Source organism: Leucoraja erinacea, chromosome 27, assembly GCF_028641065.1.
Source record: "Leucoraja erinacea ecotype New England chromosome 27, Leri_hhj_1, whole genome shotgun sequence".
Lineage (NCBI taxonomy): Eukaryota > Metazoa > Chordata > Chondrichthyes > Rajiformes > Rajidae > Leucoraja > Leucoraja erinaceus.
Genome location: NC_073403.1, coordinates 717,777 through 744,194, shown reverse-complemented (window position 1 = coordinate 744,194; position 26,418 = coordinate 717,777). Strand labels below are relative to the sequence as shown.

The following is a 26,418-nucleotide window of genomic DNA, read 5'->3' as shown; positions in this document are numbered from 1 at the left end:
CAGCAGCAACCCAGCAGTGCTGGAGACCCGACCCCGACCCCATATGTGTGTGTTTATGATTGTGTTTATAGTTTGTTTGGTTGTTTGTCTTTTTGCACAAAGTCCGCGAGCATTGCCACTTTTCATTTCACTGCACACCTCGTATGTGTATGTGACGAATAAACTTGACTTGACCCCGACCACGGATGAAACGCAGGCCTGCACACACGCAGCAGCAGCAGCAGCAGCAGCACAGCTTCCGAGAATGTTGTTAGCGAGTGACCTATTGACCTGGGCATGCGCAGTAGGAATACCGAACTCGCCAATTGGCTTGGTCTCATTGTACGTTGTCCCTAGTGTGTGTAGGGTAGTGATAATGTGTGGGGATCGCTGGTCAGCATAGACTCGGTGGGCCAAAGGGCCTGGTTCTGCGCTGTATCTCTAAACTAAACAAAAAATCTCCCACGTCACTCTAGAACGTCTCCCATGTGGACCAGGAGACTTACCTACTCCTTACAATCCGAAGCAATTAAATGAGTCCTCGATCCACTACCACTCAAAATGGAGAAAGAATTGGGGGAGTCCAGAACCAGGGACCATAGTTTAAGAATAAGTGGTAAGCCATTTGGAACAGAGATGAGGAAAAGCTTCTTCACACAGAGAGTTGTGAGTGTGTGGCATTCTCTGCCTCAGAGGGCGGTGGAGGCTGGTTCTCTGGATGCTTTCAAGAGAGAGTTATAGAGCTCTTATGGATAGCGGAATTAGGGGATATGGAGAGAAGGCAGGAACGGGGTACTTATTGTGGATGATCAGCCATGATCACATTGAATGGCGGTGCAGGCTCGAAGGGCCGAATGGCCTACTCCTGCACCTATTGTCTATTGTCTGTAATGTTTTAGTGTTAGTTTGGAGATACAGCATGGAAACAGAGCCTTCGGCACACCGAGTCCATGCTGATCATCGACCACCGGTCACATTACTTCTCTGTTATCCCAACTTTCCCTTCCACTCACTACACACTAGGGGAAATTTACAGAGGGCCGATTAACCTACAAACCTGCACATCTTTGGGATGTGGGAAGAAACCGGAGGAAACCCACGCGGTCACAGGGAGAACATGCAAACTCCGTACATACAGCACACAAGCCCAGCTCTCTGGCACTGAGACATCAGCTCTCTGGCACTGAGGCATCAGCTCTACCAGTTGCACCAGTGAATAAATTCACTGGTCAGTATTTGCATATTTGCTCATATTTCAGCTGTTTATAATTTGTGGACCATTTCTGTTCCTCATCAGCCTTACCTTGTCTCCAACAGGTTGAGGCACCTGTGGACCTTACATCAGCTAATGTGCGGGTGTCTGCTCACTGCCGCCCTCAACTGGGCAATGATGGTACAGCGGTTTGGGTTTGATTTCAGAAACCTGCACTTCTGAAATCACTCACTCTTATGTAACATGAACTTCCCGGAACACCAATCTCGACAGGGATGAAAGGCAACAAGGAAGATGCCAGATGTCTACAAAGTGAAAGACGCTGAGAGCTGCAGAGAGCGGGCAATTCTTTAGTCGGCCTGAGCAGCAGAAGAGCTGGGAGTCACAACTTAATAGCAGAACAAAGGAAAGATGCCAAGGTACACAGATTTGAAAGGTTTAGGGGGATATGGGCCAAGTGTGGGAAAATGGGACTAGCTTAGATGGGGCATCTTGGTCGGCATGAATGAGGTGGGCTGAAGGGCTTGTCTCTGCGCTCTATGAGTCAATGTCTATGAGAGCATAAGCTAGGGTTCTGTCCACGTTACTGCATAAACTAGGGGACTTTTACTCAACCCCATTGCGGACATTGGACTTTGTCTATGGATCAGATGCACTACAATGCTGAGAGGTAGGTTCTGAACTCTGTATCTTCCCCTTTGCTCTGCCTATTGTACTTGAGTTTGACTTGATGATACTTACGTATAGTATGATCTGATCTGAGTGGATAGAAAGCTTTTCATTCTACCTTGGTACACGGGACTATTATAAACCTAACCCTAGATATAGAGATTGTTTGAACGAGAAACTCCGGAGGAGACAGATGTATGATGTCTTTCTCTGAGAGCAAATATCAAGGTAACAAACGCTACTAAAGTGATCACCTGGTCCCTTGAGTCTGCTCTGTCTTTCAATCAAATCTTGGGCTGTATTTTTGACTGCAATGCCACCGTCCTGCAATAGCCCCATCTCCATTTGTTTCTCTTTGTACCAAAGATGCGATTGTGAATTTATTGACCTGAGCTTTCACAATTTTTGGGGTTGAGAATTCCAGACACATGACACATTAAGGGGTTGGACAGGCTAGATGCAGGAAGATTGCTCCCGATGTTGGGGAAGTCCAGGACAAGGGGTCACAGCTTAAGGATAAGGGGGAAATCCTTTAAAACCGAGATGAGAAGAACTTTTTTTCACACAGAGAGTGGTGAATCTCTGGAACTCTCTGCCGCAGAGGGTAGACGAGGCCAGTTCATTGGCTATATTTAAGAGGGAATTAGATGTGGCCCTTGTGGCTAAGGGGATCAGAGGGTATGGAGAGAAAGCAGGTACGGGATACTGAGTTGGATGATCAGCCATGATCATATTGAATGGCGGTGCAGGCTCGAAGGGCCGAATGGCCTACTCCTGCACCTAATTTCTATGTTTCTATGTTTCTTTGTACGAAGATGCTTCCCACGGGAGTGGAGGTAATCTTCAGAACCACCAGGACACTTGTTGAACCTACTGAACCAATTTCGCGCGAGCATTCGATGCTGATGCTCTACATACCCGGTACGTGTAGTGTATGTGTGCGTCTGGGCCTTTTCATCAAAGACATTCTTTAAAAAAAAAAATAGAATCCCTGGTTGGAATGATTGTTGGAAATTTAATATTTCTGGGTAAATGTGAGCTGAAGAGTCAAGGGCCTTGTCCAACCCCCCCCCCCCCCCCCCCCCCCCCCCCCCCCCCAGCCCAGTCACTCCCTCTTCTCCACTCTCCCATCAGAGATTTGTAAACAGAAGTTTGAAAACCCCACACCTTCAGGTTCAGGGACAGTTAACAGGCAACTGAACCATTTAATCAGCAACTAGAAAGCAGTCACAAACTACTATCTCAGGTTAATTTATTGTCACATGTACCAAGGTACAGGGAAAAGCTTTTGTAGTGACAAAACATGATTACTTTCGATCCATTGACAGTCTACAGATACATAATGATGGAATAATGTTTACTGCTAGATAAAGCCAGTAAAGTCCGATCAAGGATAGTCTGAGGGTCATCAAAGAGATAGATTCAACACTGCTCTCTGGTGGTGGTGGGATGATTCAATTGCCTGATAACAGCTGGAAAGAAACTCCTTGAATCTGGTGGTGTGTGTTTTCACGTTTCTGTACATTTTGCCCGATTTGAGAGGGGAGAAGAGGGAGTGGCCGGGGTGTGCCTGGTCCTTGATGATGCTGCTGGCCTTGCCGAGGCAGCGTGAGGTATAGATGGAGTCAATAGAAGGGAGGTTGGTTTGTGTGATGGTCTGGGCTGCGTCCACAATTCACTGCAATTTCTTGCTGTCCTGGATGGAGCTGTTCCCAAACCAAGCTGTGATGCATCCTGATAAAATGCTTTCTATGGTGCGTCTGTAGAAGGTGGTGAGGGGACATGCCAACTTCCTAAGCCTTCTTAGAACATCGAGGTGTTAGTGTGCTTGTATGGTTGTTGCTTCAATATGGGTTGATGATATTGAAGTTTGCAACCATCTCTACTTCCACCTCTGGAGACCCCCCGACTATCTTTAATTGGACTTTATTAGACTTATCTTGCACTAAACATTATTCCCTTTATCATATACCTGTACTCAGTGGGCGGCTTGATTGTAATTGTGTATTGTCTTTCCGCTGACTGGTTGGCACGCAACAAAAGCTTTTCACTGTACCTCGGTACACGTGACAATAAACTACACTGAACTTTGGAGAGACTGTCGGCGGAGATTAGATCTTCGAGGGTGGATGGGGGTTGCAGTGGTGGAGACGGGGAGCTGGTTGTAAGTGTCGGTTCAGAAGCTGCTTTTAGCATCATTGGGTATTTCTGAACGATGGTTTCCCCGATCCTCTTGTTTGGCAGATGTTTAAACAGTGAATGATTGGAGTTCACAAGGTTGCAGCAGTTAAATATTACCGGTGGATGAATGTCATACACTCGGTGGCAGACACAGTAACAGAGGAGTCCCAGACTGCATCCACAGCCTGTGGGATTTGCAATGTGACACAGTGGACGGGCTTCTACCCATTAACACAATACTCTCCTGTTACTGATTTATGACTTCAAACACTCAAGTATTCCCTCTTCAGTAAGATTTTGTACATTTCACTACTCGGATTAGGTGCACTGGGTTCATACATCACAAGAAAATGCAAACAGCAGCTGACAAAGCACATTTTCATGAGAATAGTTGCTATGGGAACCATCTCCAGGCCCAGCATCTTGAGGTCCATCTCTGCTGCGTGAGTTATAGTGAGTGAGCAGACAGTCCTGGGCAAGCCCACTGCTCCACACACGCATGGCAGAAATATGTACAGGGGCTTGCACTCGGCTCACATCCCACCGACACATTAGTTCCCTCAGATTCTAAACAGCCTTGCTTGTATTTTGTTCATGAACTCACCAAACTGGGAGTGTTCATTGAAACTATGCAGAGGGAGCCTCACCCTGTATCTGATCTATGCAGAACCTACAGCCATTAAACATGGAAACAGGCCCTTCGGCCCCACTTTCCCATGCCGACCAAGATTCCCCCATCTACACTACTACTCCCACCTCAGTTTCAGGTTAGTTTATGCCGGTATTTGGCCCATATCTTCCTAGACGTTTCCTCTACATGTACCTGTCCAAATATCTTTTGAATGTTGTTATAGTCCCTCCCCCAACTACTACCTCCTCTGGCAGCTTGTTCCCTATACCCACCATCCTCTGTGTGAATATAGCCACCACCTTTGGTTTGATAAGGAGGAAACTTGATTCAGCATTGGCTCGGTATTATACTACCCACTACACTGGCACCCACTACACTGGCACCCACTACACTGGCACCCACTACACTGGCACCCACTACACTGGCACCCACTACACTGGCACCCACTACACTGGCACCCACTACACTGGCACCCACTACACTGGCACCCACTACACCGGCACCCACTACACCGGCACCCACTACACTAGCACCCCCTACACTAGCATCCACTACACTGGCACCCACTACACTGGCACCCACTACACTGGCACCCACTACACTGGCACCCACTACACTGGCACCCACTACACTGGCACCCACTACACTGGCACCCACTACACTGGCACCCACTACACTGGCACCCACTACACTGGCACCCACTACACCGGCACCCACTACACCGGCACCCCCCACCCACTACACCGGCACCCACTACACCGGCACCCACTACACTGGCACCCACTACACTGGCACCCACTACACCGGCACCCACCCCACTACACTGGCACCCACTACACTGGCACCCACTACACTGGCACCCACTACACTAGCACCCACTACACTAGCACCCACTACACTAGCACCCACTACACTGGCACCCACTACACCCACCCACTACACTGGCACCCACTACACTGGCACCCACTACACTGGCACCCACTACACTAGCACCCACTACACTAGCACCCCACTACACCACTACACCCACCCACTACACCGGCACCCACTACACCGGCACCCACTACACTAGCACCCACTACACTAGCACCCACTACACTGGCACCCACCCACTACACTAGCACCCACTACACTGGCACCCACTACACTAGCACCCACTACACTAGCACCCACTACACTAGCACCCACTACACTGGCACCCACTACACTAGCACCCACCCACTACACTGGCACCCCCACTACACCGGCACCCACTACACTGGCACCCACCCACTACACTGGCACCCACTACACTGGCACCCCACACTGGCCACACACCACACTACACCCACCCACTACACCGGCACCCACTACACTAGCACCCACTACACTAGCACCCACTACACTAGCACCCACTACACTGGCACCCACCCACTACACCAGCACCCACTACACAGCACCCACTACACTGGCACCCACTACACTGGCACCCACTACACTACACCCACCCACTACACTAGCACCCACCCACTACACTAGCACCCACCCACTACACTGGCACCCACCCACTACACCAGCACCCACTACACTGGCACCCACTACACTGGCACCCACCCACTACACTGGCACCCACTACACTGGCACCAACTACATTGGCACCCACTACACTGGCACCCACTACACTGGCACCCACTACACTGGCACCCACTACACTGGCACCCACGACACTGGCACCCACTACACTGGCACTATCCTATGCAGTAGGGACGCTTTTACAGAGGCCAATTAATCGACAAACCTGTCGCCTTTGAAGAGCACCCGGAGAAACCCCACGCAGGTCACGGGGAGAACGTAGAAACTCCGTAGAGACAGCACCCGTAGTCAGGGTGGGAGCTGGGTCTCTGGCGCTGTGAGACAGCAGCTCCACCCGCTGTGCCACCGTGCTGCCCTGTTGAATGGATCATTCAGGGGGGCAGGGGAACTTTACTCTATACATGTCATGCTGGTCCTGGGAGTCACTGTAGCTGCAACTGGTGAATTGGGGAATGATGGTGAATCACTGCATCGGCCCGTGCAGTCCATAGAAAAGGTGGAAACTGGCCAACGATTGTTCTGAGTGTTTCATGTATCTCGTGGGCTGATCTCATTCTCCATTTAATCTTTTCTTTCTCAGCATTGTTTATATTCTAATTAATGATGACCTGCTTCTTGACTGTGACTGGAGGTGTGATCTGTGTGTGTGCTGTGTGTGATCTGTGTGTGATCTGTGTGTGTGCTGTGTGTGATCTGTGTGTGCGCTGTGTGTGTGTGTGTGCTGTGTATGCGCTGTGTGTGCGCTGTGTGTGCGCTGTGTGTGATCTGTGTGTGCGCTGTGTGTGATCTGTGTGTGCGCTGTGTGTGCGCTGTGTGTGCGCTGTGTGTGATCTGTGTGTGATCTGTGTGTGCGCTGTGTGTGATCTGTGTGTGCTCTGTGTGTGCGCTGTGTGTGATCTGTGTGTGATCTGTGTGTGCGCTGTGTGTGCGCTGTGTGTGATCTGTGTGTGCGCTGTGTGTGCGCTGTGTGTGATCTGTGTGTGCGCTGTGTGTGATCTGTGTGTGATCTGTGTGTGCTGTGTGTGCGCTGTGTGCGCTGTGTGTGAGCTGTGTCTGTGTGTGCTCTGTGTGTGATCTGTGTGTGCGCTGTGTGTGCGCTGTGTGTGATCTGTGTGTGATCTGTGTGTGATGTGTGTGTTGTGTGTGTGTGATGTGCTGTGTGTGCGCTGTGTGTGCGCTGTGTGTGATCTGTGTGTGCGCTGTGTGTGATCTGTGTGTGCGCTGTGTGTGATCTGTGTGTGCGCTGTGTGTGTTCTGTGTGTGTTCTGTGTGTGCGCTGTGTGTGCTGTGTGTGTGCTCTCTCTACCCCAGCCCTAAATATCCCCCTCCACACACACACACACACACACACACACATGTGTGTGTGCTGTGTGTGTGCTGTGTGTGTTGTGCTGTGTGTGTGTGTGTGTGTGTGTGTGTGTGTGTGTGATCTGTGTGTGTGCTGTGTGTGCGCTGTGTGTGCGCTGTGTGTGCGCTGTGTGTGTGCTGTGTGTGTGTGTGTGTGTGTGTGTGTGCGCTGTGTGTGTGCTGTGTGTGTGTGTGTTAGGTGTGCTGTGTTTTGTGTGTGTGTTTTTTGTGTGTGGTTTGTGTGTGTGTGGTAGTTGTGTGTGCTGTGTGTGTGTGTGTGTGCGCTGTGTGTGTGTGTGTGTGTGTGCTGTGTGTGTGCTGTGTGTGTGTGTGTGTGTGTGTGTGTGTGTGTGTGTGTGTGTGTGTGTGTGTGTGTGTGTGAGTGTGTGTGTGTGTGCGTGTCTGTGTGTGTGTGTGTGCTGTGTGTGTGTGTGTGTGTGTGTGTGTGTGTGTGTGTCTGTGTGTGTGATGTGTGTGTGTGTGTGTGCGCTGTGTGTGTGTGTGTGTGTCTCTGTACAGTGCGCTGTGTGTGTGTGTGATCTGTGTGTGCGCTGTGTGTGTGCTGTGTGTGTGCTGTGTGTGTGCTGTGTGTGTGCTGTGTGTGTGCTGTGTGTGTGCTGTGTGTGTGTTGTGTGTGTGCTGTGTGTGTGCTGTGTGTGGGCTGTGTGTGTGTGTGTGTGTCTGTGTGTGTGTGTGTGTGTGTGTGTGTGTGTGTGCGCTGTGTGTGATGTGTGTGTGTGTGTGTGTGTTGTGTGTGTGTGTGTGTGTGTGTGTGTGTGTGTGTGTGTGTGTGTGTGTGTGTGTGTGTGTGTGTGTGTGTGTGTGTGTGTGTGTCTGTGTGTGTGCTGTGTGTGTGTGTGCTGTGTGTGTGTGTGTGTGTGTGTGTGTGCTGTGTGTGTGCTGTGTGTGTGTGTGTGTGTGCTGTGTGTGTGTGTGTGTGTGTGTGTGTGTGTGTGTGTGTGCTGTGTGTGTGTGTGTGTGTGCTGTGTGTGTGTGCTGTGTGTGTGTGTGTGCGTGCTGTGGGTGCTGTGTGTGTGTCTGTGTGCTCTGTGTGCTGTGTGTGTGTGTGTGTGTGCTGTGTGTGCTGTGTGTGTGTGTGTGTGTGTGTGTGTGTGTGTGTGTGATCTGTGTGTGCTCTGTGTGTGCTGTGTGTGTGCTCTGTGTGTGCGCTGTGTGTGTGTGTGTGTGCGCTGTGTGTGCTCTGTGTGTGCTGTGTGTGTGCTCTGTGTGCGCTGTGTGTGTGCTGTGTGTGCGCTGTGTGTGTGTGTGTGTGTGTGTGTGTGTGTGTGTGTGTGTGTGTGTGTGATGTGTGTGTGCGCTGTGTGTGTGCGCTGTGTGTGATCTGTGTGTGATCTGTGTGTGCTCTGTGTGTGCGCTGTGTGTGATCTGTGTGTGATCTGTGTGTGATCTGTGTGTGCGCTGTGTGCGCTGTGTGTGCGCTGTGTGTGCTGTGTGTGTGCTGTGTGTGTGTGTCTGTGTGTGCTGTGTGTGCGCTGTGTGTGATCTGTGTGTGATCTGTCTGTGTGCTGTGTGTGATCTGTGTGTGATCTGTGTGTGATCTGTGTGTGCGCTGTGTGTGCGCTGTGTGTGATCTGTGACTGCTACCAGTGTGTGCGCTGTGTGTGCGCTGTGTGTGCGCTGTGTGTGCACTGTGACAGTATCACAAAGCTCCTCTGCTCTCAGCATGGAGAATCATGCACTGGGCATGCCACGAGTGCCAAGCATACACACACACATACACATACACACACGAGTGCAAGCCTGAATCTCATGTTCAGGGATGTTCTAGCACAGCAAAGTTCCACATGATGGGCTCCTCTCCCAGCCCAGCAACAGAGATCTCACAGTGTGTTTCTCATCTCAGTTTGACTTCACTGCTCGGGCTCCAGCAGCCTCTGCGAGATGGTGAGTTACACGATGGAAACCTTGGTAACAGTCCGACTCCTAATCATATCCTTAAAGGTGATGTCTGTCACCGACAATGTGATTCCACAACCTAACCTTTCCCAGAGAGGTGGAGAGACAGGACAGTTTGAGTGAGGCATCATCGTCTTAACCTTGTAGGAAGGAACTGCAGATGCTGGTTTAAACCAAAGAGACACGAAATGCTGGAGTAACTCAACGGGTCAGGGAGCTTCACTGGAAAGAAGGAATGGGTACGTTTTTGGTCGAGACCCTTCTTCAGACTGAGTCGGGGGAGGGGGATATACAGAGATAAGGAAGTGTAAGGTGAGAGAACCCCTTGTTTCTCTCCAGAGATGCTGTTGTGTCTATCATTGCCTTAACCCTTGGGTTCCAGAGTGATGCTGCTGTACCTGGATGTTGGGAGCAGTGCTCGCTCCAGTGATGGAGTCAAGAGGGTCGGGGTCAGGACACGCACGAGTCATCATGTTAGTGGGGAAGTTCACATGTGTAATTCATAATTAAAACATGTTTCTATACAGCTGCCGCTATTGTGCTGATCACCTTTACCATATTCATCTAGTTCTAGTTCACTGACAGTCTTCAGTTAATCACTGAACAAGGTGTCAATACTACACTAGTATCTGCAGTCCCCACTTCAAGTAATTCAAGGTGATATGTGCCACATTCTATCCACCTTTGTGCCTGTGCAGGAGGTTTTTATGGCGTATCCACCTATCCCTTTGACAAGGACAATCTATCAGTCTGGGAAATGTCATTAGATGCCCAGTGTCTGCAGGCATTTGGGAGATCAAACTCTACATGTGCTTCAATCTCATGGCAGTGACAGGCCTGTGTCACACAGACTGGAACTGAGGGACCCAACACAATGGTGTGAAGGGTATAAACTGCATCTGTACTGGCCCTATTTGGACAATAGAACTGTACAGTACAGTACAGTAGGCCGACTAGGAAAGGGGGAGATGCAGCGAGACCTGGGTGTCATGGTACACCAGTCATTGAAAGTAGGCATGCAGTTGCAGCAGGCAGTGAAGAAAGTGAATGGTATGTTAGCTTTCATAGCAAAAGGATTTGAGTATAGGAGCAGGGAGGTTCTACTGCAGTTGTACAGGGTCTTGGTGAGACCACACCTGGAGTATTGCGTACAGTTTTGGTCTCCAAATCTGAGGAAGGACATTATTGCATAGAGGGAGTGCAGAGAAGGTTCACCAGACTGATTCCTGGGATGTCAGGACTGTCTTATGAAGAAAGACTGGATAGACTTGGTTTATACTCTCTAGAATTTAGGAGATTGAGGGGGGATCTTATAGAAACTTACAAAATTCTTAAGGGGTTGGACAGGCTAGATGCAGGAAGATTGCTCCTGATGTTGGGGAATTCCAGGACAAGGGGTCACAGCTTAAGGATAAGGGGGAAATCCTTTAAAACTGAGATGAGAAGAACTTTTTTCACACAGAGAGTGGTGAATCTCTGGAATTCTCTGCCACAGAGGGTAGTCGAGGCCAGTTCATTGGCCATATTTAAGAGGGAGTTAGATGTGGCCCTTGTGGCTAAAGGGATCAGAGGGTATGGAGAGAAGGCAGGTACGGGATACTGAGTTGGATGATCATATTGAATGTCGGTGCAGGCTCGACGGGCCGAATGGCCTACTATTGCATCTAATTTCTATGTTTCTACACCCTGCCCCCTCCCCTGCCCACACACCGCCACGCACACTGACCTTTCACTGCCCTTTCACTGACCATGCACTGTCACCATGACAAAACCCAACGTCATGGTTGACCTGTCCCTGCCTGCATGTTTCTTGTCCATGGTTGTTTCTGAAACACTCCCCTCGCCCCTCCTTGCACCCAGAGAGCAACAGAGGCTGATACAGTGGGTGGTGAAAGAGTTAATGTAGCAATGGCTGGCGTACAGAAGCACATATGGTGGTGCCCACTACTTAGCAAAGGTGGCAAATGATGGTAGATGTGGGATACTGTGGGTGAATTTCACGTAGTGAAGCCTATGCCATCTTGTTATGCTGAATGCCTCTCATGCACGCTAACTTTCTTTGTAGTTCTGTTCCTTCCAGCGTGCAGAGTGAGGGAGAAGGATTAAATATGCTTGAAAGACTGGTGTTCTGGACGAGGGAATTTCATTATCCTGCCATGGTTTTGACCCCACTGTAGCTTTCAATAAAACTGCTGGTTGTGGATAATTGAATAACAAACGCTCAGTGGATTCCTAGAAAGCGTTGCTGTTTCTTGGTACAATTAGATAATGCTCACGTGGGTGTGGGAGGAGGCAACACTACCGTAATTCCAACTTATAACCCTCTGCAGATACAGCACATTCCATGGTTTAATGTGCACAGGCAGAGCTGCTGTGACTTATAAATGAGCATCAGTCACATCACAGACTGTAACATTATTGTGTCCATGGTTTTAAAGGAGCCCAATGTAATGTGAGGACAATTATAATGTCCTGGTTACTGTCTGTGTAGAATGATGGGTTAATGTGTGTGTGCGCAGTGACTAGTCATACACACAGGCTGCCGGTGACTGGTCACTGTAAAGGCAGGGCTCCTGCAAACTATTTTGTAGTGAGTTCTGCTCTTGGCTCCATGTATCATTCCTCTCACCTCTCCAGCATCCTCAGCTTTCACCTCTCTACATATAGTGGTCTATTATTGTCACATGTACTTTGTTTGTGTGCGATCCAATCAAATCATACCGTAGTTGAACACAATCGCAATAAGTGGAATTATCGGCTGTGAGCAAGGACACGGTGCCATGTGGATCCGTTACAGATATGGCCAGGGAAATGGCAGATGGAGTTTCATTTCAGCAAGTTGCACTTTGGGAGGTCGAGTGTAAGGAAAAGTGCAGTATATTGTTAATGGGAAAAGGGGAAGTACAATGAGATCTGGGGGTCCTTGTTCATCAGTCACTGAAAGTAAGCAGGCACTGAAGAAAGCTAATGGCATGTTGGCCTTCATAACAAGAGGAGTTGAGTATAGGTGCAAAGAGGTCCTTCTGCAGTTGTACAGGGCCCTAGTGAGACCACACCTGGAGTATTGTGTGCAGTTTTGGTCCCCGAGTTTGCGGAAGGACATTCTTGCTATTGAGGGAGCCCAGCGTAGGTTCACAAGGTTAATTCCTGGCATGGCAGGACTGTCGTAAGCTGAGAGAATGGAGTGGCTGGGCTTGTACACTCTGGAATTTAGAAGAATGAGGGGATCTTATTGAAACATAAGATTATTATGGGTTTGGACACGCTAGAGGCAGGGAACATGTTCCCGATATTGAGGGAGTCCAGAACCAGGGGCCACAGTTTAAGAATAAGGGGTAAGCCATTTAGAACGGAGACGAGGAAACACTTTTTCACACAGAGAGTTGTGAGTCTGTGGAATTCTCTGCCTCAGAGGGCGGTGGAGGCCGGTTCTCTGAATACTTTCAAGAGAGAGTGAGTTAGAGCTCTTAAATATAGCGGAGTCAGGGGATATGGGAGAAGGCAGGAACTGGGTACTGAATGTGGATGATCACATTGAAATGCGGTGCTGGGTCGAAGGGCCGAATGGCCTACTCCTGCACCTATTATCTATTGTCTATTGCCCTCAAAATTATTCACGAGAGTTTTCTTAAGCAGAATGTGGAGGCCCCCACACGTGAGGGGACAACGCTGGATCTAGTATTGGGAAATTGGGAAGGGCAAGTTTATGAAGTGTGTGTGGAGGAGCCTTTTGGATCAAGTGATCACAGTTCGATTAGGTTTAAGATAGTTATGGATGGGGACGGAGAGGGTCCACGTGTTAAAATGATCAACTGGGGTAAGGCCATCTTTGAGGGTATGAGAGAAGTCTCGCTCAAGTTGACTGGAGCAGGTTATTTGAGGGGAAAGGAACAATGGGATGTTTTTAAATGTGCACTGAAGAAAGCTGAGGATGTGTATGTCCCCGTTAGAGTGAAGGGCAAAGCAGGCAAGCGTAAGGAAGCTTGGCTGACGAGGGAAATTGAGGCGTTGGTCAAAAACAAGAAGGATGCATGGGACAGAGAGTGGTGAATTTTCACACACAGAGTGGTGAATCTCTGGAACTCTCTGCCACAGAGGGTAGTTGAGGCCAGTTCATTGGCTATATTTAAGAGGGAGTTAGATGTGGTCCTTGTGGCTAAGGGGATCAGGGGGTATGGAGAGAAGGCAGGTACGGGATACTGAGTTGGATGATCAGCCATGATCATATTGAATGGCGGTGCAGGCTCGAAGGGCCGAATGGCCTACTCCTGCACCTAATTTCTATGTTTCTATGTTTCTATGACAGGTATAGGCAGCTGGGATCAAGTGCATCCCTGGAGGAGTTTCAGGAACTAAGGAGTAAACTGAAAAAGGAGATCAGAAGGGCAAAAGGGGTTAGGAGATAGCTCTGGCAGGTAGCATTAAGGACAATCCCAAAAGATTTCATAAATACATAAGGGGGAATTGGGTATATAGCGAGAGAGTGGGACCTCTCAGGAATCAAAGCGGTCACATCTATGTGGAGCCACAGGAGATGGGCAAGGTCCTCAATGAGTATTTCTCCTTTGTATTTACCGAGGAGAAAGACAGTAGGACGGAGGAAATTGGAGCAGTCACTGGAAGTGTCATGAGAGGGGTCAGGGTTACAGTCGAGGAAGTACTGAAGGTGCTGTTGTGTTTGAAGGTGGACAAATCTCCAGGGCCTGATCAGATTATGTCCGAGGACATTGAGGGAAACTAGAGAGGAAATTGCGGGAGCCCTGGTTGAAATTTATGAGTCGTCCTTAAATACAGGAGAGGTGCCAGAGGACTGGAGGGTGGCAAATGTTGGGCCTCTTTTCAAGAAGGGCTGCAGGGAGAATGCTGGGAACTGTAGGCCGGTGAGATTAACATCTGTAGTTGGAAAGTTACTGGAGAGTATTCTGAGGGATAGGATCTACAGGCATTTGGGTGGGCAAGGGCTGATTAGGAACAGTCAGCATGGTCTTGTACGTGGGAAGTCGTGTCTCACAAATCTGATTGATTTTTTTGAAGACGTGATCAAAAAGGTTGATGAGGGCAGAGCTGTAGATGTTGTGGACATGGACTTTAGTAACGTGTTCGACAAGGTGCCGCATGGTGGGCTGCTCTGGAAGGTTGGATCTCATGCATCCACAGAGATGTGGCCCTTGTGGCTAAGGGGATCAGGGGGTATGGAGAGAAGGCAGGTACGGGATACTGAGTTGGATGATCAGCCATGATCATATTGAATGGCGGTGCAGGCTCGAAGGGCCGAATGGCCTACTCCTGCACCTAATTTCTATGTTTCTATGTTTCTATATAGCTGAATGGGTAGCAAATTGTCTCCATGGAAGGAAGCAGAGGGTGATGGTGGAAGGTTGCTTCTCAGACTGGAGGCCTGTGACTAGTGGTGTGCCTCAGGGTTCAGTGCTGGGCCCGTTACTGTTTGTCATCAACATCAATGATTTGGATGAGAATCTTTTAGAGCAAGATGAGCAGGTTTGCTGATGTTACAAATGTTAGTGGTTTTGCAGATAGTGAAGATGGTTGTGAACGATTGCAGCAGGATCTGGATCGATTGGCCAGGTGGGCGGAGGAATGGTTGATGGAATTTAATACAGAGAAGTGTGAGGTGTTGCATTTTGGGAGGTTGAACAAGGGCAGGAACTACACAGTAAATGGTCGGCCTCTGGGTAGTGTTGTAGAGCAGAGGGATCTAGGAGTACAGGTGCATGGTTCCTTGAAGGTGGAGTTGCAGGTAGATAAGGTGGTCAAAAAGGCATTTGGCACTTTGGCCTTCATCAGTCAGAGTATTGAGTATAGAAGTTGGGAGGTCATGTTGCAGTTGTATAAGACGTTGGTGAGACCACATTTAGAATATTGTGTTCAGTTCTGGGCACCGTGTTATAGGAAAGATATTGTCAAGCTTCTTAGGGTTCAGAAAAGATTTATGAGGATGTTGCCAGGACTTGAGGGTGTGAGCTATAGGGAGAGGTTAAGTAGGCTGGGTCATGGAGCACAGGAGGATGAGGGGAGATCTTATAGAGGTGTATAAAATCATGAGAGGAATAGATCGGGTCTCTTGCCCAGAGTAGGGGAATTCAGGATCAGAGGACATAACTTCAAGATAAGGGGGAAAAGATTTAATAGGAATCCAAGGGGTAACTTTTTCACACAAAGGATAGTGGGTGTATGGAACAAGCTGCCAGAGGTGGTAGTTGAGGCTGGCACTATCCCATCGTTTAAGAAACAGTTGGACAGGTACATGGCTAGGACAGGTTTGCAGGGTTATGGACCAAGCACAGGCAGGTGGGACTAGGGTAGCTGGGACATTGTTGGCCGGTGTGGGCAAGTTGGGCAGCAGAGGCTGTTTCGCACTGTATCACTCTATGACACGATGCATAACCCATTATTTATAGTATATCTCCCTTATTCCAATTTACCTTTCGATATTTGTGGTCGACAGAGTGTATTCTGCACTCTGTTTCCTTTCTCATTTTGCATCCCCCCCTTGTTGTACTTATCTATATAGAAACAAAGAACATCAGATGCTAGTTTATACCAGTATCTGGAACACCAGTGTGAGGCAGGTTTGATATTGACATTTGACACAGTGGGCTGAAGGGCCTGTTCTTGTGCTATACAATTCTGGATTCTATTTCACAGAATGAGGCCTTCACTATGAATGGAACTGTATAAAGCAAAAATAGACAAATTGCTGGAGTAACTCAGTGGGTCAGGCAGCTTCTGTGGAGAACATGGATAGGTGACATTTCACAGAGTGCTGGAGTAACTCAGCGAGTCAGGCAGCATATCCGGAGGAATACGATGGGTGACATTCCGGGTTGGGACCTTTCTTCCGACCCTAGTTTTAGAGATACAATGTGTTTACACTGACCAGCGATCACCCATACGCTAGCATTATCCTACACACTAGGGACAATTTGCAGAGGCCAATTAACCTGCAAATCTGCACGTCTTTGGAATGTGGGAGGAAACCGTAGCACCTGGAGAAAATCCACGTTTGGTCACAGGGAGAACATGCAAACTCCACAAAGATAGCACCTGTAGTCAGGATCGAAACGGGGTCTTTGACCCTGTAAGGCGGCAACTCTACCGCTGCACCACTGTGCCTTCCAACCTTCACCAACCCCCTGGGGGATCTATGAAAAGTCTCACAAAATCGAATAACCACAGTTTTTTCCCCAAATCTTCGTGATACATACTTAAAACTCCAATATAATAGTCCAACGTGACTTCCTTTTCATAAATCTGTGTGGAGTCTTGACTGTCAGACCAGTGCTATCTCCTGGCGAGCCAGGTCTTCACTCAGAGGGTGGTGACTCGCTAGCCTGCAGGATGATGGGGTTGAGTCCTCTGGCTGAGACTGGCTGATGTTTAGATAGTGAAGGAGCTGGAGATGACGGGCTTGTTGCAGGGAGGTGGTGGTGAGGGAAAGACATAAACCCAAACAACCCAGCTGGCACAAGTGACTGAATGACTAACGTCTGGGTCATTTTTTTTTTTAAATTTCATGTCTACAATCTGTCCTGAGGCTGTGGCTTGGTGCCAGGTCATTATGTTTATGGTTGACAGCATTCAGTCACTTTACTGCCATTATATAGATCGGCGACTTGTACCCATTAAGTTACAGCACTCCCTTTACATGGAGTTGCTGCCAAGTAGTGATTACTTGCCGAGAACGAGTGAAGAGGTGTGAGGTGGCGGAGTCTCTCTGCAAAGTATCAAGGTCTGCGTACAAAGTGCAGCAGTGACATCCAGATGTATCAGGTATTCTCCTTCACTTTGTGAAATCCCGTGAACCTCAGTCTTGTTAAATGTCTGTGGGGCTGACTAGCTTAGCTGCTCTGCTGAATAACTAACTGATAGCTCTTTGCTAAACAAACCAGCAGGTCGACATTCTGCTGGCAGTCAGTAAAAGATATCGGCAGAAACAGCACACGGCTGCAACACAGCTTTGGCCGACTTTGTTGAAGATTTCCAAAATGGAAAATTTCAATCCTGATATTATTTCTGGATGAAGCTCAAAAAAACATGGGTTCCAGTAATTCTTAAAGGGGTCAGTCAGTCTTTTAATTGGTGAAGCTTCAAGGGAGTGCATTTACTGCAAGTCTTCACCTCTAAGGCATTCGCCAGGTGTCCAAGGGCTGTCTCAGGTGGTCAGTGTTGGAACATTATTGAAGCAGGCCTCGCCCTTTGTTCCCACAAGGTATGGGCAACAGTCTGCAGAGCACTCCCTCTCTCTAGCCACAAGTCACCAGCTTCTACCCTGCACTAGCTGCAGGAGATTGCCTGGAACCCTGGGTCAGCTGCTACCAGGAGCAGATCAGCCATTGAAGCTCAATGAGATGCTGTGACATTGAGTTGGCCGTGACTCCACTCCCTGGGCACCAGGTGACTGCAGGTTGCCAGGGGGGAAAGGTGCCTGGGGTGGGGCTGGGAGATTGGGAATACCCTCCCTCTCCCTCCTCCATTAGTGAGCAGAGTGACAGAGAGAGCCAGGACATTCCTTAAGATGCAACCTTGGGATTGTCAACAAGTCCAAAACAACAAAGTACAGCTACAAATAGAAGCAGACAGAGTTGAACTGCAGTCTGGAGCTATAAATGTACAAGTGTGCTGTTGTAATCTAGATGGACCCAGCAACGAATGAAAGTCACTTTTTAAGGTCTTGGATCATCCCACCGTGTTTTGCAGAAAGTTAAGTCATATAAATATCACTGTTGAAACTTTGGAAACAAGGCAGCCTGTCTGTGACCACAGTTTTCGAGGATGTAACTAGTAGAGTGGATAAGGGAGAACCAGTGGACGTGTTATATCTGGACTTTCTGAAGGCTTTCGACAAGGTCCCACATAAAAGATTAGTATGCAAACTTAAAGCACACAGTATTGGGGGTTCAGTATTGATGTGGATAGAGAACTGGCTGGCAGACAGGAAGCAAAGAGTAGGAGTAAACGGGTCCTTTTCACAATGGCAGGCAGTGACTAGTGGGGTACCGCAAGGCTCAGTGCTGGGACCCCAGCTATTTACAATATATATTAATGATTTGGACGAGGGAATTGAATGCAACATCTCCAAGTTTGCAGATGACACAAAGCTGGGGGGCAGTGTTAGCTGTGAGGAGGATGCTAGGAGGCTGCAAGGTGACTTGGATAGGCTGGGTGAGTGGGCAAATGCATGGCAGATGCAGTATAATGTGGATAAATGTGAGGTTATCCACTTTGGTGGCAAAAACAGGAAAGTAGACCGAAGATTGAGGGGGGATCTTATAGAAACTTACAAAATTCTTAAGGGGGTTGGACAGGCTAGATGCAGGAAGATTGTTCCCGATGTTGGGGAAGTCCAGGACAAGGGGTCACAGTTTAAGGATAAGTGGGAAATCTTTTAGGACCGAGATGAGGAAAACATTTTTCACACAGAGAGTGGTGAATCTGTGGAATTCTCTGCCACAGAAGGTAGTTGAGGCCAGTTCATTTGCTATATTTAAGAGGGAGTTAGATGTGGCCCTTGTGGTTAAAGGGATCAGGGGGTATGGAGAGAAGGCAGGTACAGGATACTGAGTTGGATGATCAGCCATGATCATATTGAATGGCGGTGCAGGCTCAAAGGGCCGAATGGCCTCTACTCCTGTACCTATTGTTTCTATAATCTGTTTTAGTGATGTTATTTGAGGGGGAATGTGGTTTGGTCAGGACTATCATGTTCACTTCAGTATGGTGCTACAGCAGGTATTACCCACTCCTGAGAGAAGACAGACTCTCCTCCGCTCAACATCTCCTTCAGAAGACAACAGATACGCACAAAGTGCTGGAGTAACTCAGTGCTGGAGGCAACTTCTCTGGAGAGAAGGAATGGGTGACGTTTCAGGTCGAGACCCTTCTTCAGAATAAGGAATAAGTTACTTTGGAAGTGACAGAGGCCAACGTTTTCAGAAATTACATTTCTTGCATGGATTGAAGAAAGGGTGAGAAGGTGATCAGATTAGCAGTTAGTAGGAGACCAACTCACTGGGCCTAATCACATGATTCCTCTTTTTATGTACAAATTCAAAAAGGTTTTGTACAAATTGTTGCACACATTTTGGACAAATAGTTTAAATTTCCTTAAAGAAAATGCTGCTTTATTTTAGCAGCAATATTAAACTGCAACACTTTGGACCAAATCAGTTGAATTTGGTATATTTTTAATCTCCTTAAACATGCTATAAATGTGCGATAAGGTGACACTTCTGGACATTTGATTATACTTAGACAGTGGCTAGGTGCTTATTTGGAGAACGGAATGTAAAGTGTAGTGCTGCCACAGTGGGGAAGATGCAATGGCAACAGAGTCATGGGTCTGTCCTCCAGCAGCGACACATTTAAGTGACTCTGACTGGGGTTTCAAGGTCTTTACCATTAGTCAGACCTTTGATTCTCTGAATTAAAATTGGGAGCAGTAAATCAGTAAATTGGCAAAATGTAGACGCCGTTCGGCCCGGGTCTCTGATTAGAAAATAGAACACAATACTTATTGTCACGTGACAAGTCACAGCTACATTCTTGCCAAGGTACACACACAGTCGTCCGTAAAGGATGCTTGCAAAGTCTCTGATCCTCCCCCCCTTTAGTGCCCCCCTCCTTCACGTCAGTCGCCCACTGTCCATTGTTCAACCCCCCCCCCCTCATGACCCCCCCCCCCCCCCCCCCCCCCCATGCCCGGGCCCAGTTGCTCTTCTCCCTCCCTCACAGAGGCCCCCCCCCCATGCCATCTCCCCGCTTTGTTCCTTCCCTAACAGCTAACCAGCCAGTCACACCCACCACCCGGGCTCCCACCTACAGACTTGCTCACTTTTCCTGTCCAAGAATATGTCCAAACCACTTTTGAAAGTTACTAATAACATCAGAGGAAAGTGAAAGAAAACGTTAAAACTATTGGCCTAGGTGTAAATACAAGAAGAATTTGCAGAAAAAATGTTTGAATAAATAATACTAACGGACGATTCCAGATACCTGACCTTTGGAAGAAACTAGAATAGACAATAGAGGGGATACAGACACAAAGAGAAAGGATCTTAGCTCTGGGATGGAGTAATGAAACAACAATGGCAGGACATTCTCACCTGAGCATTTAAAGTCTCCAGTCTTTGCGTTAGTCCAGTAAAGTATAACCCATGGAATCAAGCTACATGTCTCTTGGGCTAGGCTGGAAGAGCACTGTTGATCTTCATATGATTGGAACAAATCCAAATGAATGTCATAGTCTGACTGATAATCATACAAAGTATTTAAGGTAGTCTTCTTACTAACAAGCGAAAAGGCCATGTTAGATTTAACATTGTGCAATGAGATAAAGTCAGTTTATACTTGGCACCAATGGACTTGCTGGAGATAAGTGATCTCAATAGCTTAGCATCTTGTATTGTGTTTGGGAGTCACTTTGTTATCAGAAACTAGAATCTTAATTTCTAAACAAAGCAGCTGCAAGATATGAAGGCAATCCGGTGAGGAAGTTTGAGGAACTGGATTAAAAGTTGTGTTCCTCTGTCCCTCAAAGTGATCAAAGTTGGGGATTAAACGTTCCTGGATACTTATCTTTATGAAGAGAAAGGCAAAATGGAAAAGCAGGAGAGAAGATGTTGATAAGAACAGGATAAAGGCAATAGAGAGAAGGAATCAAATGAAGCAGTTTGTGTGGATCAAAGGGTAGTGCGAGCTGTCAATGGGCCCCAGATAGTATTGTGATATCGGACAGGGGATATCCGTCAATGGGCCCCAGATAGCATCGTAATATCGGACAGGGGATATCCGTCAATGGGCCCCAGATAGTATTGTAATATCGGATAGGGGATATGGGCCCCAGATAGTATTGTGATATCGGATAGGGGATATCCGTCAATGGGCCCCAGATAGCATCGTAATATCGGACAGGGGATATCGGTCAATGGGCCCCAGATAGTATTGTAATATCGGACAGGGGATATCCGTCAATGGGCCCCAGATAGTATTGTAATATCGGACAGGGGATAAGTCAGGAAATGGGAAGTTCGCATGGAATAAGGGAATAATAACATTCCGGATTCTTGAATCTCCATATAGAGTCGTAGAATCATACAACATGAAAACAGGCCCTTTGGCCCATCAAATCTATGCTAATCACCAAGCACCCACTTATACTAACCCTATTTAATGTCCCCACATTCCCATCAACACCCTGCCACTTCCCACGGTAGTCCTCTCACCCACACATAGGATCAATTCACAGTGACCACTTATCCTATCAACTAGAACAACATAGGGCGGCAAGGTGGCACAGTGGTAGAGTTGCCCATGGTGGCACAGTGGTAGAGTTGCCCATGATGGCAAGGTGGTAGTTGCTGTACAGTGGCACAGTGGTATAGTTGTTGTACGGTGGCACAGCGGTAGAGTTGCTGCCTCACAGCACTTGCAGCGCTGGAGACCAGGGTTTGATCCTGAATATGGGTGCTGCCTGTACGGCGTTTGTACATTTTCCCCGTGACCTGCGTGGGTTTTCTCTGAGATCTTTGGCTCCCTCCCACACTCTAAAGACGTGCAGGTTAATTGGCTTGGTATAATTGTAAATTGTCCCCAGTGTGTGTAGGGTGGTGTCAGTATGCAGGGATTGCTGGTCGGCCGTGGGGCCTGTTTCCGCACTGTATCTCTGAACTAAACTGACCAAAATAGACTGGACAAACAAAATGTGGAAGACCAGGTTCACGGAGTGTAGGGAAATGGTCTTCTGTTGTGAAGCTAGTGTGTGGAGGTCGTCTCTGATCTGATATTGTCCAATGAAAGAACCATAATAAATAATCTGGTGGTCAATGCCTTGAGGGCAATGTGCAGCATTATATAACGATTAAAAGTGATTTAATTCAAAATGATGCAAGGGTCTTTAGTCTAAGTAAATAATAGATGCAAGTGGTATAAGTTGAATGTGGTATTTTGGAAAACGAAGTTAAAATGATAGATTGGAGTGACTGGGCTTGTACACTCTGGAGTTTAGAAGGATGAGTGGGTATCTTATTGAAACATATAAGATTGTTAAGGGTTTGGACATGCTAGAGGCAGGAAACATGTTTCCGATGTTGGGGGAGTCCAGAACCAGGGGCCACAATTTAAGAATAAGTGGTAAGCCATTCAGAATGGAGATGAGGAAATACTTTTTTACACAGAGAGGTGTGAGTCTGTGGAATTCTCTGCTTCAGAGGGCGGTGGAGGCTGGTTCTCTGGATGCTTTCAAGAGAGAGTTAGATAGAGCTCTTATGGAGAGTGATAGTTAAGGGATATGGGGAGGAAGGCAGGAACGGGGTACTGATTGGGGATGATCAGCCATGATCACATTGAATGGTGGTGCTGGCTCGAAGGGCCGAATGGCCTACTCCTGCAACTATTGTCTATTGTCTATTGTATGAAGTAAACCAGCAATAACATTTAAAATGTAACACAACAATGATATATCCTTTAAGGCACAGAAGCCTTACAGGTAAAGTTGTTGAGCTGTGATTAATAAGAGAAGTTCAGTATTAAATTGGTGAGAAGATCTCATTGCCATCCAAGAAAGAACAGAAACTGGAGGACAAGGAACGTTACAGAATTCAGCAAAGGGAGAGTGAACACTGGGTTCGAGCAATCCAGGGAGAAACATCAGCATAGAGTGAACTAAACTATGCGTTTACAGTGGTAGAGTTGTAGTATTACAGCACCAGAGACCCGGGTTCATTCCTGTACGGGTTCTGTCTGTACAGAGTTTGTACGTTCTCCCTGTGACCTGCGTGGGTTTTCTCTGGGTGCTCTGGCATCTTCCCACACCCCAAAGGCGTTCAGGTTTGCAGGTTAACTGGCTTTTAATTGTAAATTGTCCCTAATGTGTAGGATAATGCTAGTGAAGATGGAGACGGCTCAGACTTGGTGGGCCGAAGGGCCTGTGTTCATGCTGTATCTCCAACATCTAACACCATTACATTTAATGAAGCTGTTCTGAGCAAGTCCAACCTTTGCAGCATATCTTAAGGATTTGAGTATAGGAGCAGGGAGGTTCTACTGCAGTTGTACAGGGTCTTGGTGAGACCACACCTGGAGTATTGCGTACAGTTTTGGTCTCCAAATCTGAGGAAAGACATTCTTGCCAGAGAAGGTTCACCAGACTGATTCCTGGGATGTCAGGACTTTCATATGAAGAAAGACTGGATAGACTTGGCTTGTACTTGCTAGAATTTAGAAGATTGAGGGGGGATCTTATAGAAACTTACAAAATTCTTAAGGGGTTGGACAGGCTAGATGCAGGAAGACTGTTCCCTGTTGGGGAAGAACAGGACAAGGGGTCACAGTTTAAGGATAAAGGGGAAATCCTTTAAAACCGAGATGAGAAAAAAAAAAATTCACACAGAGAGTGGTGAATCTCTGGAACTCTCTGCCACAGAAGGTAGTTGAGGCCAGTTCAATGGCTATATTAGATGTGGCCCTTGTGGCTAAGGGGATCAGGGGGTATGGAGAGAAGGCAGGTACGGGATACTGAGTTGGATGATCAGCCATGATCATATTGAATGGCGAATGGTGCAGGCTCGAAGGGCCGAATGGCCTACTCCTGCACCTATTTTCTATGTTTCTATGTCTATGTTTCTATCTGACGGCACACTCTGTTAGCAGGAGAATGTGGACATGAGGGCCATCTGCAGGTTACGTGAGTGGATTAAGGGCCACCCTCAGGTGTTATCCAGTGACTCCACAGCCGGCTACCAAGGTAAGACCCCCTCAGCTGCCTCAACTCTCTCGTTATTCTTCCCCTTCTGCATTTTGGCTTGGGCAGAGTTACAGTCCCATCACAAGATGGATCATTGCCACTGTCAGTATAAGAGGGGATTAGTAGTTTAGGAACATGAACATGGAGGGAGGCTGGAGTTTACCGCTGATCGATGATGCTTTCTCTGCCTAATGCTCCTGGACCATGTTTGACATCCATCTCCAGGTTCTGGTAGTTGATCAGAGGACAGTCATTCATTGGTAGGTCTGGAATCACCTGTAGGCCATGCCAGGCCAGATATCCTCTCTTGCCAAACACTGGTGAACCTTGGACTTACTTTATGATATTTGTTATTTGATATTTTATGACCATCTTTCCCAACACTAACAGTTTTGTTAAAAATACAAATGTATTGAAACACTAGAATGTAAGTGTCTGTGTTGCCGTGGTGAAGTTTGGGCAGGTGTGGGGGGGGGGGGGGATTGAGGTGCCACAGTGCAGGGACTGGGCTACACACACTACATAATGTAGAGGCTGCAGTGAGGCCCTGTCTCCACTCCACTTTGTGTTAGCAGGAGAATGTGTACTGGAGGACAGCCCTGGACACTATCTACCTTATTGGAGACCCTCGTACTATCTTTGATCGGACTTTACTGGACTATATCTTGCACTAAACGTATTCAGGTCGTTCCTCGATTGTAATCATGTCTTGTCTTTCTCTTGACTGGTTAGCGTGCAATAATGTGATAGTGCCAGTGTAATAATCAGCACAAATATCTAGGCTAGCATTTATGATTTACATATAAATCCCACTGAGCCTCTGCAGTTGCCCGCGTCCTGCCACTCATTCCCACCCATGTGTTATTGTATTTAAACCACCATGTATCCAACCTGGGCTGATTCATTGGTGCAGGATCTCTGCAAGACTAGGTACTGTCCAGCCATGGGCAGGCACCAGCTGTGTGGAGCCACAGTAAGTTGCATTGTCCCACACACACACACACAGTGGACCATGGACACCATCGCCCATTCTTCAGCTGTGGTGTGGAGATGAGTACTTACAGCTCGTGACTTTACACCAGAGACCTTTTGCTCCTGTTAACTGTGGCCACATTGTCAGCTGCCAGACTGGTCACACTGGTGCCATGTCCATGCCAGCACCTACAGGGTGGAGCAGCAGACATGCCGTGTAGGGTTCTGCTGCTGCCCAGGGTTGTGTTCGAGGGAGGGAGGGAGCAGACAGAGGTCCCTGTCACATCATGCGTGTCATATTGGTGCTCAGGTCCGTGTTGGCTGCCCACATTGCCACGGAAACTGTGAATTAAATGCTGACATTTGCACCGTGAGTGAGTGAAAGTGTTCTAGAGGTTGGGTCTGGAGTTACTGTGGGGGGGTGGGGGGGTGCGGGGGAGGTGGGTGGGGGGGTGGGGGGTCACACACACTCCCTCACAATGGCAACTCATTTTAACAAGACAGTTATTTCATTGTTTGCAAACTGAGCTCAGGATGTAAGGCCGATTTAACGCTTGTGTCATATTGGTTTCGTAGCTCAGTGCTGGCAATACTGTCCACATAGGTCGGGAGAGAGGTGTGGGTGGGTGTTTGGACTGCCTGCATCAGCCCTGTGACCAGCCGCTCTGGCCCAGGGGGTTATCATCAGCTGCTCACTCCTTGTTGCTCACAGCTCCTCCTCTCTAAGGTTGCCATGTGTACACAGTGTGTGTGTGGGAGTGAAGGGAACTTGGGAATGAGCCAGTAGTTCCCACTTATCCCACGCATTGCTTCCCACTTATCCTCACATCCCTCAGTTCCCTGGTGTCCGGACATCTATTGGTCTCCACCTAGAATATGTTCACCTTCATTCACAACCTGCTAACTGAGTAAACTTCTTGTCACTGACCCTTCACCCCGAGATGTTACTGTCTTATTCTGGACTTTCAGCGGGGAAAGTCCTGTCACCACCTCCCCCGCTAACTCCTCCCAGAATCATGTTACCCAGAGACCGGGTTGCACTGTCCTTGGTCCAGCAGTGTGTTGGTGAATGCACTGCTTGCACCAGGTTGTGTTCAGGCTAACCCTGCCATCTTCTCCATTCTGCTTTTATAGTGGACTCACTTCCAAACTATGATCAAACAGGCCAGATCTCAA

The 26,418-nt window shown here is 47.9% G+C and overlaps 1 protein-coding gene across 6 annotated transcripts in view; it reads left to right on the top strand.

The window, feature by feature from the left end:
• Positions 1–500: 500 nt before the first annotated feature.
• Positions 501–26,418, top strand: part of LOC129710067 (growth factor receptor-bound protein 7-like) — a 74,879-nt gene continuing 48,961 nt past the window's right edge. For 2 of the 6 annotated variants that reach the window (XM_055656761.1, XM_055656757.1), the window contains exons 1-2: positions 17,034–17,300; positions 24,174–24,270. In XM_055656761.1, the coding sequence (XP_055512736.1) occupies positions 17,292–17,300; positions 24,174–24,270 (106 nt within the window). In that variant the 5' untranslated portion in view covers positions 17,034–17,291. Of the gene's footprint in view, positions 1,612–17,031; positions 17,301–24,171; positions 24,271–26,418 lie in introns of those variants that run through there. The other 4 variants (XM_055656759.1, XM_055656758.1, XM_055656756.1 and 1 more) reach the window with 4 other exon arrangements.